Source organism: Maylandia zebra, linkage group LG6 (assembly GCF_041146795.1).
Source record: "Maylandia zebra isolate NMK-2024a linkage group LG6, Mzebra_GT3a, whole genome shotgun sequence".
Classification (NCBI taxonomy): Eukaryota; Metazoa; Chordata; class Actinopteri; order Cichliformes; family Cichlidae; genus Maylandia; species Maylandia zebra.
The window spans coordinates 25833043-25850090 of record NC_135172.1 but is presented as its reverse complement, the minus strand read 5'-3'; the positions used below and the strand labels follow the sequence as shown (position 1 = coordinate 25850090).

The 17048-nt window shown below is 41.7% G+C and overlaps 1 protein-coding gene across 4 annotated transcripts in view; it reads right to left on the bottom strand.

Annotated features, from left to right (window-relative positions):
• pax5 (paired box 5) overlaps positions 1–17048 on the bottom strand; it is a 57078-nt gene that overhangs the window by 24689 nt on the left and 15341 nt on the right. For 2 of the 4 annotated variants that reach the window (XM_004564283.4, XM_004564284.4), the window contains exons 3-6: positions 13452–13649; positions 12662–12726; positions 9705–9830; positions 1929–2029 (exon numbers count right to left, since the gene is read on the bottom strand). In XM_004564283.4, coding sequence (XP_004564340.1) covers positions 1929–2029; positions 9705–9830; positions 12662–12726; positions 13452–13649 — 490 coding nt within the window. Of the gene's footprint in view, positions 1–1844; positions 2030–9704; positions 9831–12661; positions 12727–13451; positions 13650–17048 lie in introns of all 4 variants that reach the window. The other 2 variants (XM_004564281.4, XM_004564282.4) reach the window with 1 other exon arrangement.

Sequence of the window (17048 nt, the reverse complement as noted above, 5' to 3'; positions counted from 1 at the left end):
CCTATTTATGCTTCCATATACTCCGACTACTCGGGAGTTTGCTTGTACTCTTGCCCTTGGCACTGACTGAATAAATAAACCAGAAGCAGTGTCAGCTTGAAAGCTCGCTGAAACAAAAATTTCATTTTGAAACATTGGCCAAATATTTCCTTAATATTGACCGTTGGGCTGCTGATTAGAAGGCATCTGAGAAAAGGTAGAGAGAATACAAATGCTAGCTTGTTGTCATTTTGTTATTCAGCATACCACTTACACCTGTCTATTCCACTCAGATTTACATTAATTTACTCCTGAGAAAGGGCGGGAGGTCAATTTAGATGCAACATTAGGACACACAGACACACCCTTTCTCGCTCTCGGTTTTCTTGTCTCGTTTTTTCTCTTTTTCTCTCACATGCAAACGATCACACGCATACACACATTCCCAAGACGCATCAGCATGCGGACAGCGGCACTGCCGTCCCACCAAGCAGCAGGAAGTGAGGTCATAATGAGAGTCGGGTCAATATGTTCATTAACCCCTGTAGTGTGTCTACATTATAGGAACATCAATAGAGCAGGTCTGACTCATCACAGTGTCTATCAGACCAAAGAAACTCACAGCGGTTTGTCAAGCCAACAGTGAAAACACGACTTGATGCTGACACTTTGAGAGCTCAAAGCAACATGAAAGAATTGGGGAAAAGACAGGATGAGTGAAGCGCTTGGATAGAGAGAGAGCTTTTTAAAATGGGATTATTTGTTGTGCAATGTGACAGCAGTCAGCAACATTGACATGGCATGGCAAGGCATAGCAGGCAGGCTTTTTTTTTCTAAAAACAGAGACAAATATTTTATACGACAGTCAGATAAACCTTAAATGTTAACTGATAAACTACAAACTAATCTGGCTTCTGTACTATGTAAATCCCAAAATAGTCCATTACATTTTAAGCTTTCCTGCCTTACATTTTTTTCACTATCAGCAACAAAAAAAAAAAAGAAATTTGCACCTGTGTCCACTGGAAAACCCAAATAACTGTCATATTGGTGGCAGTTTGAAACTCCTGCACACTGTCTCTTTAAACGATGTGACTTGTGCCATTCAACAGTTTTGCTCTTATTGATGGAAAGACCAAAAACAACAATGTGTTAGTCTAGCGCTGTTTGCTTTAATTTTGTTTGCATGTGTGGCACGCAACCGTTGAGCATTAGTTCTTGGATGTTTTTATTTGGAGATTCCAGGTTGGTGAAAGTAGGCCGTCTTCTAATCAAAACATATACCCTGGTGTAAAAAAAAGCGTATGCTTTTTTATATTCTGCTTATTTTTTGTCAGAGATTGTAAATAAAAAAAACACACGTTCTGAAAAGGATGAGAGGCCCTTTAACCTCTGTGCTGCAGTTACACCTACATCCCAGGTAAGCCCATGTATTATTTTCTTGACTATAACCAGAGGTTGTGAAGGGCCACGGTTAGCGGGATAAAAAAATGTATGTCTTTGAACGAGGACAAAGCACTTGTTAGGGGGGAAACATATTTGTTGCTTTGGATCTTTTCATGGTCTTGTAAACAGTAAGAAAAAAAATGTCTGAACTCAGCGAAAAAAGACTTACAGTATAGGATGGCTGAATGGCTGTTGTGCTGTGACAGTGACTTGAAGTACACTGCTGTGTCTGGTGGCCGTGAGGTGATAACACAGGAACCGCCACTTCTGCTTTAGTCAGCTCCTGTTTGTTTTTCATGAGCGGTTATCTCCTGTCACAGCTCCTATTTTTCATTAGCCCACAACTACATTCTTGTTGACTCCTAACCTCTTCCCAACCTCAGCCTCAGCCCAGAGCCTGCACGATGCCTCGCCCTTACCTTGCCAGAATCAGGGCTCACATAGAGGTCAGAGCTGGACTGGATTGGACAGGATGGCTGTCTGTCAAAGAGGCGGTCCAATACCTCGATCTGCTGTGGCGAGAATAGCTCCCCTCTCATCTGCTTCCTGAGGAAGTCCCGCCCACTGTGGCCGTGTCCATTGGCCAGCGGTGACTCCTGCAAACCTGCACAGAGAGGACAGGTGAAAGGAGAGGGGTTAGACAGGCTGTAAATGCAGAATTTTTAAGAGAGGAATGATAACTGAAAGGGAGAGGAAATGAGCAAGATAAAAGGAAGCTTTTGCGAGTCTGGTTTATGTTATGGAGGGAAAACCCAGACAGACAGCGATAGAGGAATGAAGGGAGTAGTGAAAGCGTGTGTTGACAATATAAATCACTAAGACAGATGTGGAGAAAGAAGTTAGTGGACTCAAATGAACTCCAGTGAACTGATTTAAGACTGAGCGACTTCATAGATTGTGGAGGCTCAGAGAAAATGGTATACAAATGCAATCCATTACCAAGCATACGCTGTCTCTCCTTCTTGATCTCTAAAAAGTACACTCTCTCCTCTCATATATACACACTTGTCCGTCCCCTCTCGTCGTATCACACATACACACACATCCACACAAATATATATTGCCACGGTATCAGTATTAGACTGTGAGCTCTCGTATCCTGCAGTTATTGCAAGGCTGAGGGACTGAACGAGACAATTATAAGAACTCTGAAGAGTCGCGGCCCACAAATGATTAGAGAAGAGAGAACGAGAGAAAAAGATAAAGAGAAAAAGGGGATGAGGGTGAAAATCCCCACTATAGAGCCAATTCAGCGTTCCAAACCACTCCTGAGAGCCTATTTTAGTCCTGGGGGTCACTGTGTTTAGTGTGTGTATGTGCGTGAATGTGTGTCCAGGGTAGTGATATGACAGACAGGTGGAGAGGGGGGAGGGGGCTTCAAATATATATATATATATATATATATATATATATATATATATATATATATATATATATATATATATATATATATATATATTTTTTTTTTTTTTTTTTTTTTTTTTTTTCCATTTGGAGTGAAAATACAGATTCATTTGCACCAGACTAGTTCTAATAAATAAAAAAACTGAAGAAAGAAAGAAAAAAATGTCTGTCTAACCATATTTAACCTCAAGGGATGCTTCCTGTTTTGAAATTCTGTAGTTGTGGATAACTTTTAATACCACTACATGTAGTTACTGAGACCTGTGCTACTGCAGGGGAGACTATATTCTTTTTATAAAGGTTTGAGTGTTTGTTAAAATGTAGTATTTCAGATTTAATGACTTCAAAACTACAGAAGTGAGTTTTGCTAATCTGATTGTATAAGTCAGTGAGAATTTTAAATTACTTCTTCTTTCATTTATGAGCAGGAAACATTTTTCCTAATGACTTTGTGGTCTTATTTACTAGTTTTCAAGTTTTAATTGTATTCATTTTGTTAAATAGTTGTTACCCATCTGTATAAAATAGATGATAAATCAGAGTATAATTCACTTTGTCATAAAGAAGTAACTGAGGTTTCAACTAAGGACTGAGCTGAGACAGTGTAGTAATCTATAAGAATGACAGGTTTCCTCTTTAACATAGTTTTACTTAATCTTATTCATTCTTTATTTGTTCTAGTCACATTCCTAAAAACATAATCTAAAAAAGGTTTTACGACATAAGCAAGAATTACTGGTTTAAAGCAAAGATGCAATGGGTTTTAAGTAAGCAAGTTTAGCTAGATTACATTGAGGAAAATAAGGTGTTTTGTGAGTATACCTGAGGAGTCAGAATTAATTGATCCTTTGTACAAGATAAGAGGATTATGTAAGTGTACATTTTACATCCACAGTAGCCTAATAAGGAAACTGACAGTTTGTTTGTTTGTTTGTTTTTTCACTTTTTCCGTTGTTTTGGTTCATTATTTAAGTGATCTCTGTGCACATCCAAGAGTGACAGGCAGAACAAAGACTATGTTAAAACATTTGGTAGATTGGCATATGGCACTGTGACGATATAGAGGTTAGCACTTCTCCTCTAAGCAGGAGGTTCTGGGTTTGAAGTTGTTTGTGGGCTGTGGCCTTTCTGTGTGAAGTTTGTGTGATCGCAATGTGGCTGGATGGATTTTTTCCAATAGTCTAAAAAGTTTCAGGTTAAACTGGCTATAGGTGTGAGTGCAAATGCACCAGGTTAGACTGAAAACCTTTCCTGGATGGATGGATGGATGGATGGATGGATGGATGGATGGATTACAGTCCCAGAGTTGTATAACGGTACCAAAGCTGGTTGCAAAATGTTTGCTTACAGTTTGATGTGTGTTAGCTAAATTTCAAAAGTTGATAAAAAGGATCAGTCTTGGCACAACCTGTGGCTTTGGATCAATTCAAAGACTTCTAGCAAACCTTTAAATCTTCAGACAGTATCCTACAGTGCTGTGTCACACACTAAACCTCCCTCTACATCTTCAGTACACAAAACCCTCTCTCACAAACAGAGGTTTGATCATAATCTCTCTCTCTCTCTCTCTCTCTCTCTCACACACACACACACACACACACACACACACTCATATACAGATGCTGGGAGTAGTGTGTGTATGGTCCAGGTCTCCGGTGACAGACCAATCAGGGTGGGAGATAAAGCCAGTATGATGCTTTAGCCTGGTAACCCAAGGCAACCCATTTAATCCCACCGGCCAGTCCCCATGATGGAATTCAATTGATCAATCATGTAGCTCTGATGGCACCATTTCAGCCAGCTTATTGCTTTCTGCTTTCTCTCTGTTGCACACACAAACTCTCTCATATGTGCGCAGACACACACACACACACACACACACACACACACACACACACAAATGCACCCTGAAAGACTGACCTGTGTCTGTCATGGTGGAGCATCCACAAAGAACCAGAGAAAGACAGAACAGGGGAGATGACAGAACCTGCTGTAATCGAGCAGTAAGAACAAAGCTTTTACTTATGATAATCAATATTGTTCATTCATCTGTATGAAGTTGTGTAAAGGTGTGTGTGTGTGTGTGTGTGTGTGTGTGTGTGTGTGTGTGTGTGTGTGTGTGTGTGTGTGTGTGTGTGTGTGTGTCTGTCTTGAGGTGTGCATGCATGGGCCTTGGTATGGATGTGATTGAGGCTGTGAGTGTGGGTGGGTGGGTAGCTTGATATCCGGCTGGTCTCATTGTATCCATGGATGGGTAAAGAAACTCATTGCCGTGACGGGTTAAATCCTATTCACTGTTGGATGCGCGCACACACGCACACACACACACAAACACACACACACACACAGCTGCCTCTATCTCTGTGATTCAGTCTCAGAAGGGAAGCGCTTCTCTTCCCTCTTTTTCAGAGCAGAACAAAACAAACAATGAGCCCTTATTGTTCTCTCCTTTCTGCCTTTTTCCTCTCTCTTCCGCCTTCTCTGTCTGTCTCTCTCTTTCTCCCTCCCTCCTGCCTCTCTTGCTCTCTCTCCATCACAGTCGTCTTCCATAACAGCCTGCTGCTGCCATTTTTCCCAAGAATCCAGAAGCAGTTGAATTATTAAATCCAAATACCCTAAAGAATTAGATGAGTTGTCACTTATTTGTCTGTTTTCCTGCCTGCTTATACATGCATGTCTGCAGAGGTTAGAACACCACCAGTGTGCTCCTTTTTGCTCTTGACATAGATAATCATGCTGATAGCCTAAGTGTCACAAGTCTGACCTCACAGCCCCAGCTCTTCCCTGCATGTGTGTGTGTAATGATTTTTTTTTGTCTGTGAGAGTGTGTATGTGCCTGATCCAAACTCTAGAGATCAAAGTTTTTGTAAGCCGGGAGGAGCTACGCGCGAAGGGCGACGATCCCCTCCCTCCACCCTGCATCTCTTGCTCACTCCCAGCATCTTTTATTTTGTAAGCTGCCTCATGTCACAGTGGATGCACAAGGGGGTGAGAGGTCAATCTGGCATTCTGGGTAAATGCCATTGAAACTATTTGTTGTTATATTTTGAAAAATGTGCATGACTTAAAAATACTGAGAGTGGATTTCCCCTCACAGATTTGAGGAAGAAAAAAACAGCACTCCCTTTAGTGACCGGCCCACCTGTCCTGAACTCCACATGCATGTTGGATGCTTGCACACACACACACACACACACACACACACAGCAGCAGCAGCAGCAGAAGCTTCAATGTGTAAAGTGAATAGGTTAAGGTACAATAGTCCCCTTTTGGCCCCAGAAGTCAAGTTCTTCCATTCACACCCATTCATCTCCTTTCTGGCCCCAGTCACCCCCAACTTCCCCTCGCTTTGGCTGGGGGCACAGGTCACCACAGGGTTTTACCCCCACAAACTCCTCCTACCAACACACAAGAACACATACATACACAACACAAGCTACTGATCCCTCCTTCCTGTGTTCACGTGCACAGCAGCTGTTTGATATGCTCATGGCTAACAGTTTCCATTGCACGCATTGACGTCCTCACAAGCACATACAGCAGATATGATATGCAATGATATGATATAAAAAAAACCAGCAATTTCATCACAACAAACTAAGCATCATTTCACTCATACTGCGCACCTTGCAACAGATTAGGATGGCCAGACCAGCTCAGCACCAGAACTACTGATTTATGTTTTACCAGTTTTAAAAGTCAATGGCCTGGAGAACACGTTCTAATGTAGATGTGTTTTTAGCAAATCGAGGGGGCAATATTGTTGACCAGATGGCAACAGTTCAATTGAGGAGTCAGTGGGGTGCCTCTTGTGAGCTAGAATATCATTTGCTTTATTTATACCTCTGTCTCTGTAGATACATTCCATTATTGAAAACATAATATTTTCCACAACACATTTAATTCAAAGAGTAAACACAATCTGCTGCAGGAATTGAGATGCTGTGGACACCAGGGAGTGTGGAGTTCAACAACATGTAGCAATGAGAGACTAAATAATTGGTGGAGGCACAAAATGAGTTGGTACCAAGTTAAAATTCAACTTCATGGGGGGTGATTGAGTGAGACAGATGCAAAGAATACCACTGACTGATGTGAGAATTATGGGAATTAGACAAGAGGTTTACCTACACTAGCAAACAGCCTGTCAGCTACAAAACAATGGATGAACCACTCTGTATGTTTACTGATGTTGGTACAGTTTACTGGCTATATTGGCAGAGTAGCAGATGATGTAGTGGGACAGAATATTTTCAGTAACAACTTGTTTTTTGTGGTCAAAAGGTTTCTTTTGTTCAGTTTATGTGGTCACTCCACATGCTCCAGTATAAGCTTATGGCTTAAGCACATTGCGAAGCAATTTGTAACTAGTTGTACTGGTTTATCAGCAGGGTTAGTGGATTTAATCATTAGGAAAAGGTATAACTTCTCATACCAGTTTAGGAAAGAGTCAATGGCCACTGTTAATCCTCTCTCACTAAAGGCTCACTAAAAGAGTATGGGCTGCATATGTAATAAAATGCCTGTTTATTAAGCATGCAGACCATGCCGCCTTAGGATCATCAGAGGATTCAGCTAACATTAACCTGCTCTAATAAATGAATTAATAAATAAAAATAAGAGCTGCAGTGTGTTTGGGGATTTTTTACACAAAAAACTCAGGAAAATTGCAACAGACTGACTCAAGGCTCCCCCCCCCCCCACCCCACCCCACCAAAAAATGGACCAATCATTGTTCTAAATGCGTTCTGAACTACACAAACTGTCACATTGCTGTATGTGTGATATATCCACCTGTACAAAGAGAGACAGACAAAGTCAACAAAAGAGCCTTGGTGATGTCCGGTGTGTCACTGTAGTGTACTGTGGGTTTATGCCTTCCTTCTCCGTGTGTAAGAATGTCTGCAAAGACGGGCATATGGCCGTGACTCGTCGTCAGAAGCTTGCCTTATTGTTTGCCTGTGTATGTGTTTGTCTGTCCATGTCTGTGCATGCTGTTCCCCCTGTCGCCCCTTGCCGTGTGTGTGTGTCATTATCCAGCGGGGGCTGCTCTAATGGAAGCTGTGATTAGCAATGCTGTTAATTAGACCACAGAGCCAACCGCGCAGACCTCTGGCACAGAAACGCTGCAGATAAAACACACAAGCGAAACGTGACACGGAGAGACATAATGCTCGAATGATGCTTTCTGAATGCTTCAATGAAACGAGAAGTGATACAATGTTTCGATTCGAACTGTGAAATGGAAAGTCCAGCAGCAGTCATAGAAAACCGGCAGACAGACCACACATGTAGCACATGGTGTAGTGTGTCATGCACATAAAGAACAAAGTGAAACAATAATACCGCTAATTAGGCTACAGATACTTTCCTTCAGCAACAGATCTGACTGCAGAGTTTCTGCTGAAGACAATACAGCACAGAATGGGGTGGATTAATACTTTATATTATTTATGTCAAAGAGGCATGGATGAAATCAGTCAGAGACCAGTTTCACTGTGGCCGTTCAGACTTATGATCACTAACACAGGTGAATCTGTTAATCTTTCAGTCTTTACTCTGTCAGTGAGCCAAAATGTGGACATGACAATCACTGTGCTCTGTGCAAGTGCTCTGATCTTATTCAAGAGCAGCAACTAAAATCAGAGTCCCGTCAAACTTAGTGTAAAATTTAACCGAATATATCTAAAACATTTGAATTTGATTTGTTTCTCTTCAGTTCTGTTGCGCAGATATCATACATGCACATCAAGGTAAGTCAAGGTGTGCATGCGAGATAACTTAATGAATACGAAATGTGGAAAATGTGAGGGAAAATTGCCATTTTACATTTGTTTCAAGTGTTAATGTGAGAAAAGGCAGTTTCCTCATCGTGTAGGTTCTTTGTCTGCCCCAGTTTTTAAAGTCTAGAGTGTGTCTCAAGCTTCACCGGGTGTTTAAGCCTGCTTTTAGAACACTATGTCACATTTTGCTTTTATGGATACACCAAGTCTTCTACCTCAACCTTAACTTTGTAACATATTTTGACGTTTTATGCAGTTGCAACAGAAAGACGGAGGAAACCCCAACCAGCGGATGATCGCTGAACAGGATGAGAGTGCAATTTGTTGTTATTTTGGATTGAGCTAAAACCTCATTTATCAATGGACAAACTGTTCACATAGTAAGTCAAACTTTGATCCAGTGTATCAATGATATATGTGTGCATGTCTCTATGTCTGCGTTGGGTCTAAAGTCTTTGTACTCTACTGATGGTTAAGTGGGCTGAATCCGAGCATATCAAGGTGCACCTGGGATTCACCTGGAACCTGCTGGAGTGTTCTGAAAATTCATCAGCAGTGGGAAAAAGGATCCCACACTGTATCTGTGTGTGTGTGCGCGTGTGTGTGTGTCAGGGAGAGAGAGAGCGAAATAGCCCCCAGTGGCATTCTGTCACCCCCTCTCGCTCCGACATCTGGTCCTGTCTCATTTACCGTAGGAGACCGTCTGTGTGATGGCTTTTTAATGCCACTGACACCCCCCCACACACACACCCCCACACACACACAATCAAGCAAACACGTGGAGGCATATCAGCGTACACAAATATATACATCCAGTACCTATGAGCACATACACAAGCTCGCATATACATTAGCACGCAACATTGACCAAGTATGACAGAAGTATATGATCGATAGTGCGTGCATGAGCTGGCCTCTCGGGTTGCTATCCCATGAAACACTGTTAGTAAATAAATCTGCGTTCCTCAATGAAGATATTTTATTCACATGTCCCGTTGCTGTTGCTTGTGTGTTAGATTCTCGTGTGCCTTGTGCATCCACCAGGAAAAATTAGCAAAGTGGGACATATACAAAGCATAGCTGTTTGCTCACCTTCATCCCTCTTCCTCTTGCCTACATCAGCAGCTGAGCTGATACCCAGAATGCCGCTGATGGAGTACGAGGAGCCGGCCGAGTCGCTGGTCACTGCTGAGACCTGTGTGGCTGGCACGGACGTTGCTGCAGACAGATCACATGACAATGCCAACACTTTAAAGGATATACTGAGAAAGCAAAAGAACACCCAAAAAACAGATGACTGAAATGAGGAATTACTTAATCTCAGAGTCGTATTGTAAAATAAAATGGGGGAAAGCACAACACATTTATTGTGTTATGTGGACACTTACTCTTGTAAGCTGTGTGATTTTATTAAAAAGGCATAAGTGACTCTTTAACTCACTGAAACATTTGCTTTCAATAAAACAATTACTTGTAAAGAAAAGAGTGTATTTTTTAAAATGTTCATGTTTTACTTTATGATCACATCTCAGATAAAATGATAAGAAAAAGAAGACAGCAAAGTGTTTTATGAATTTCTGGCTGTTGCTGAAATATCACAGACTGTATATTTTAATGTACTGTGTCACAAAACTCTATAAACACTCACCAAAATGAACTGAATCCAATATATTTGCATGTGTCTTTGGATCTCATTTGAAAGCACAAATATTTAATTGAAAATAAACAGTAAGCTATAGTTTTTGTGCACAAAGCTCTTTCTGAGAAATTCTTCTGTGTGTCTGTGTGTGCGGATGCCTTTCAGGCTTGAAAAACAACAATCAAGTGTCCTTATTCATATATTTGTGGCATGATTGCCACACAATATAAATCTTAATTATTATTCTTTTTTAAAAAATCAATAAAAGTCCATTTTTTCTCTCTAAATTTCACTCGGTTGTATCGGCTAAATTGAAACTAAAGGAAAAGACACAAAAGACCAGCCTCTGTTAGTGTTTTGCTCTTTGTTGTCTCTTCCTTTAATCTTCCCCCTGGAGGAGACAAGTTCTTTGCCGGGTGACACAGCGACATACTTGTCACCGCTTCAGTAACACGGACACACACACGCATCCTGCAACCTCCTGACACGCAGGCACAGGCTTAAACATACAGTCGCTCACTTCTTGGTCCCTTATCTGTACCCCTGTAAGCGGACGTGGGGCTGAGTGACAGTATGGTATCCCAGGAGGGACAGAAAGGTGTGGAGACAGACATACTAATCCCCTCTCCCAGCAGACCCCCCAAACAGAGAAAGACAAGACTGAAATGGCAATAAAGAAGAAGGAGGGGGTAAAAAAGGCAGGTAAACCAGAGGATCAAAGTCCCTTCAAGCCGTTACTCTTTCGCTAACGACAAGGAGAGTATAATGAATGCATATCCCTCCTATTCCCATCACTTGATTTAGCACTTCAATTATCTGATTTTCCTTTCTCTTTCTTTTCACTCTTTTTTTTATCAGAACGTAACGCTTTTATTCTGCAAATCCAAATGTTCAATTTTCCGCCTGGGAGTGGGACCCATTTATCTGTGTAATCTGTAAGCGTGTGCGTGTGTGTCTCACTGCATCTAGGGTGTGTGTGTGTGTGTGTGTGTGTGTCGCTTAAATGTGAGTAAAAGGCAGGAGTCAGGGAGCAGTGTGTGTGAAATTAATTTAGATTAATAGACAATGTGCGATTATGAAGATATGAGAGACTCTGAAACACAATCCACTGCAGGGCAAAGTGAGGAAGAGAGAGAAAGGCTATCGTATCTGTGTGTACGCTGCGATATTCATCGAATAAAAGGAAATAATGTTCAAGCCATAGATGCCACAGATATAGTCTTTCAGTGTCTAACAGGATAATTAACTGTATACTGACAAAGGTTACGGGTCCTTTATTAAAAATATATAATGAGAACCTTCCGATAAGTCCTTTAATATTTGTCTGGTTTTGGATCTCATCCAGCTGCACTTAACATAATTTTAACTCGTGCTAATCGAAACTAAAGCAAAAGTTTACCTGTTGCTAATATACTCAAACTTATTTTCAAACTACTATGTTGCTCAAACAAAACACAGCTGAATTAATCTGACAAAGGGGGCAGAAAGCTGTGTATCCTTCCCCACTAATCACTGCTTGTAGCAATATGGATGAAAAAAAATGTGTTTATGAATATGCATAGTGTAAAGTTTGGTGCATAGGTCACAAGAAGTCCATTAACCTATAAGTAATAATTTGGTGATGTAACTGAGAAACCGTAAATATGATCTTTTCTAGCCCGTGAGAATATGCCTCACCAGGTGCATCCTCGCTTTGAACTTGAATATCATTGTAAATAATCAATTTCCAGTCATAACCTCCAATAATCAAAGAGTTAAATGCTTGCCAGTGTTGCTAATCTAGTACCCATTTGAGAAGGAACTGATAAAGATCTCTAATGCTTTGATATTACAATGACGAGCATTTTTGTTGACTTATTTATGAAACAGTTATATTTAGGATGACATGGTTTCACGCCGTGGATCCCTTTGATTGTTGTTATTGGGACTATTGTACGTCTTAATAGTTACATTGTACACTACTGTAATAATGTTACCAGTGTGCTTTCGGTTACAGTCATCATAGCGGATGGGCCAAGAATATGAAAGCTTAATATGTAACTGTTATTTTATATCCAGCCGGTCACCTTTGTTTGATCGTACACTACCTTACTCGTTCTTCAGTCAGCTCTCGGTTGGCCCAAAAAGGCTAAATGAACCTGACCATCACACAAAACTCTGGTAAAAAAGAAACAAACCCTAAACATACTTCTTACGTGGAAAATGACAATCTAAAGCTGACTGTAAGGATGCAATGTAGATTTGGAACTTTGTGGCACATAGCATCCTGTCTTCACACAGGTCCAGAAACTCTGTTTTCTTGTTCAGCACAGAAGATCCTCTCCGGAGAGATTTACACAAAAACACTTCTTTTGTTAAAAAAAAAATTGGCTTTGATGGCTGGAAACAGGATTTTCGAACAGCAACCTACCTAGGTTGTGAGCCGACACTGAGCCCGTTTGACCAGGCTGCTGCTGAACCTTAGTCCGGATGATCCTGCAGGAGGAGAGAGGGGATATTAGTGTGTGTGAAGTGGTTTGTGTGAGTGTGCGTGAGAGAGATCCTGAGTGACAGAGAGAACATGACCATCGTGGGAGCAAAACTGTGTATATGTGTCTGTGCGTGTGTGTGTGTGTGTGTGTGTGTGTGTGTGTGTGTGTGTGTGTGTGTGTGTGTGTGTGTGTGTGTGTGTGTGTGTGTGTGTGAAGTGGCTGAGGCAGGCTGACATGGCAGAGGGGCCTCACACTTCCTGCTTGGCTGCTCATGCAAGCCTTTTCTTCCTCTTTCCTTTCCTTTTTCTTCCTTTCCTCCCCTTTTTTCCTCTCCTCTCATTTCCTTTTCTCCCTTTTCCTTTCTTTCCTTTCCTTTTGTGTCTGTTTCTTTCCTTACCCCCACACACCTTCCTTCCCTTTTGTCTGCCTCTTTTGCTCACTCCTTCTCTCTCTTATTTCACCATCCCTCCCTCTCTCTCTCTGCTTCTATGCTCAGGGGAAAGGGTTGTCATTGTACCATCGTGTTGAACCACTGAGCTGCAGCCACTTCATACATATGGAGACTGGGGCCTCTTTACTATTCTCTTTTCCACTCCCAGACTCACACACAGGCACACACACACATAAAACACAGAGTATTATATTGCTCTGAGCTCTACCAATAGGCTGTACCTGTTGCTATACGCCCAAACTCAAACAAACATACACAAAGCATGCAGACCGTCGTACCTGTTAATGGAGCTGACGCTGGGAACACTGTCGTTGTCACAAACTCTCTCTGCTAGGAGCCTGTCCCGGATCTCCCAGGCAAACATGGTGGGGTTTTGGCGTTTGTAATCGGCGATTTTGTCGACCACTTTTGGTGTAGCAACCTTTGGTTTGGATCCCCCAATTACCCCAGGGCGGATACTGCCCGTTTCATAGTACCTGCCAATTAAAAGACACTTGCATTGATCATACGGAGAGGAACGAGAGGACAAATTAATAGAATCATATGGAATATGAAATCTGCAAATTCTGTTTTTAGTTCGTTTTTTTATGCATACAGCTCCTTATTAAAATGTGCCAAATCCAAACCTGAAAAAAAACTTTAATTAAAAAAACATAAAAGAGAAACAAGGCCGAGTTTAGTTGGGTTAAAGTACTTAATCAAGATTGTGCCGCCGCATCTGAAAATATTTCAGTTCAAGTTTCCATCCAAATAAGAATCTGAACATGCTTTTTTTTAAAAGCATTAGGTTGGTGCTCTTCTATACTTTCCTCATTTTCTCAAATATACATCAACAGGTGTGGAGTCAGATCTCGAGGCTCTTCACAGCACGAGGACAGTGAATAAACTAACACAGAGCCCAACAGTGTGGCTTTTTTTCTGTGTTTTTAACAGCGAATGGACAACAATGTAGGTCAGTGGCAGAGAGGAATAAGATACAAATGTGAAGGATTTTTTTAAAATAAATTTCTCGTATCGGTGTCCTTATCCTTTAACTCCTCTTCTTTCACCTATTGAAGCTGAAAAGTGGCCAGGTAATTTCTGTGACAGAATCAAATATGCTGAAATAATTATTGGGAGTTCTGTTTCACTGCTAAATCGAGTAGAAGGGGAATCTAGACTCCAAAGAACCCAGATATAACATAAAGCAGCTTTCTGCTTTACTGCCCCTCTACTTCACCTCTCTTGGTGGTGGTTTGAACATTGCTCCACTTGGACTCAGCTATTTTCCCTTCAAGCTCTCCAACAGAGGAATGACCTTCCCTCCTGTGGTCAGGACTTATTTCTGGATTACACACCAAACATTGGACGTGCTCCTCCTGTCTAAGGTCTTTTTTCCACTCACGATAGACAGCTAACCCCCCCCCCCCCCGAGTCTGTCATGTTGCCATGTCAATTAAAATAGTTTTTGTAGCCTGTAAATCTTCTTAGTGTCCAAATTTTTTGATCACTTGTGGTTCTTGTCCTAATTTGCTTAATTTGAGGTATGAAATGGGTGTGATTATTTGCTAATCCTCCATCAGCTGCATCTTTTTTTTTTAATTGAATTTGAATTTCAAACAGAACTTTTTATTTGGGTAATTCTGACAATTGAAACTCCGTGTTGGTTTGGGCTGATCTTTTGATGTGGCGAGGAATCACATCGCATAAAGCAGGGAAGATCGCAAAAACAGCTTCAGTGCCCATGCGCTGCATGGACTTATGAATATTGCATTGCTCAGAATGCAATGAATGTTTGGCCCAAAGGTGGCTCATATCTGCCCACATGTGAATTCAGTCACAGTTCTCCTTAAAATGAGCCTGATGCCAGTTGTGTCATAACTTTTGGGATATTTTTGGCCACATAATACTTTCTAGGGATGTACCTGCCCAACAGCTGTGGAAAGTACCCCAGATGAGGTCCAAATGTGTCTGCTATATAGGCTTAAAATCCTCTTTAACCAAAAAGGTTCTGTATTAAATCGAAATATTGCCGTGGAAATATTTCCTCTTGAAAGCACCTTGAAGATTTAATGATTGCACTGTGTATTTATAATCTGTGTGTGGATAGAGTTTGTATCAAAGACTTTGTATTTATTCACACCGGTCAGATAATGCTGGTCAAATATACTGCAAATTCGAGGGAATCTTTCTGTATATTTGATCCTTTCTTTTAGTCTTCTTTATTTCTGTTTTATTTTGTATCTTTGACTGATTTGCTCAGCTCCTTCTCGCAAACAGAGACTCTGCTCTCGTTGGGATACACCTTGTTAAATCAAGGCGTGCTAAAACCCTCACTGCCAGTTACATAATGTTGCCGATTTCGCTGCAGATGTCAGAGTCAGCTGAAAGGCTAAATGCAATAAGCTCAAACACCTGTCACGCAACATTTTTAGGGCCTGACTCGTCCCGCGATCGGCTTCTGTTCTCTTAAGCAATTTCACGTTATTACGCAGATGCAGGAAGAGGATGGCACCGACACACACACATGTGCACACGGGACGCACTCACACAACCGTTTCATGTCCACCATGGCTATGTCATGAATGTATTTGCATGCAGAAGGGGCATGGGGGGGACAGGGGGTGGGAGGACAGCAAATGCGCTACACAGCTTGCAGAAAAAAGGGGGGATGCTGTGTGTGGATGCAAGCTGTCAGTCAGTCTTAAACCTGCTGCTGCTCTCCTCTCGCCCTCTCTCTCTCCACTGTACGGTAGAGTAATCCTTTCCGTGAAGATGCGAGTTCCTGTAAATGTGCACTTCCTTGTCTTTCTTTCTGTGTGTGTGTGTGTGTGTGGGGGGGGGGGGGGGGGGGGGTGAGTGTGTGTGTTCCACATTTTTGACTATTCACAGCTGGAGTATAAACACAGCTAAAGGAAAAACAATCTATTTTCAAATGGAAAACTATTTAAATTATTCACAGCTGAATCATTGGTGAATAAATGAGCGTAGTTATTGATATCTGCACAACGATGAGCCAATACACACACACACACACACACAAACACACACAGGGTGGTAGAGTTGGTGTTTTTGTTCTGCTGGCACCAGAGAGAGAGGAGAGGATAAAACAACCCTCCCTCCTTCCATCCCTCGATCCCCTCCCCTCCTCCCCCCTCATGGTAACGCTTCAGTGAGTTGAACGGCCAGGAAAGGGGAGAGAGAGAGAGAGAGAGAAAGAGAGAGATAGAGAGAGAAAGACGGAAAGAGAGAGACGGAGAAAGAGAGGCATGGGAGAACAATGAGCAGCACATTTTTTGATATAGCTGAGGGTCGCTGTAGCTAATCCTTCCCCTCCGTCCTCACAAATGGTCTCTCTGTCTCTCATTCGTTTTTCTTTTTCCTGCACTCGTCTTCTTTAACACGCCTTTTCCCTTTTGATTGTGTCCCTTGTTCATGTCTTTCTCCCATTCTCCATCTCCCTCTGTCTTTTTTTGGTGCAGAAATATGGTGCCACTTTCATTTTGATGCTAATTCCAAAAAGTGATGAATCTTTTCCCTTTTGTCCCCCTTTCTTCTCTGAGGGATGGAACGAACAGGGATTTACTCTTGAATTTAGCTTTGAAAAAGGCAGAGGGAGAGACAGAAAGAGAGAGAAAAGGGGGAGTGAGGAGAGACACAGAAATATAGGGGGGGGGACAAAAAAAATACAGGATATAAAGAGAGGGGAGAGGAAGGTGAAAAGCAAGAAAAGAGCAGAGAACCGTGTGAGAGAAGTAAGAAGCAGAGCGAAAATGGAGGCACTTTGGAAAACGCAGCTTGTGCATGTGGAGGAAACTGAAGAACACAGCAGAACTGACACCAAAGGAGTCAGTATGACCTTACAGGAGCTTCAGTCTGACACATGCTGAACCAGC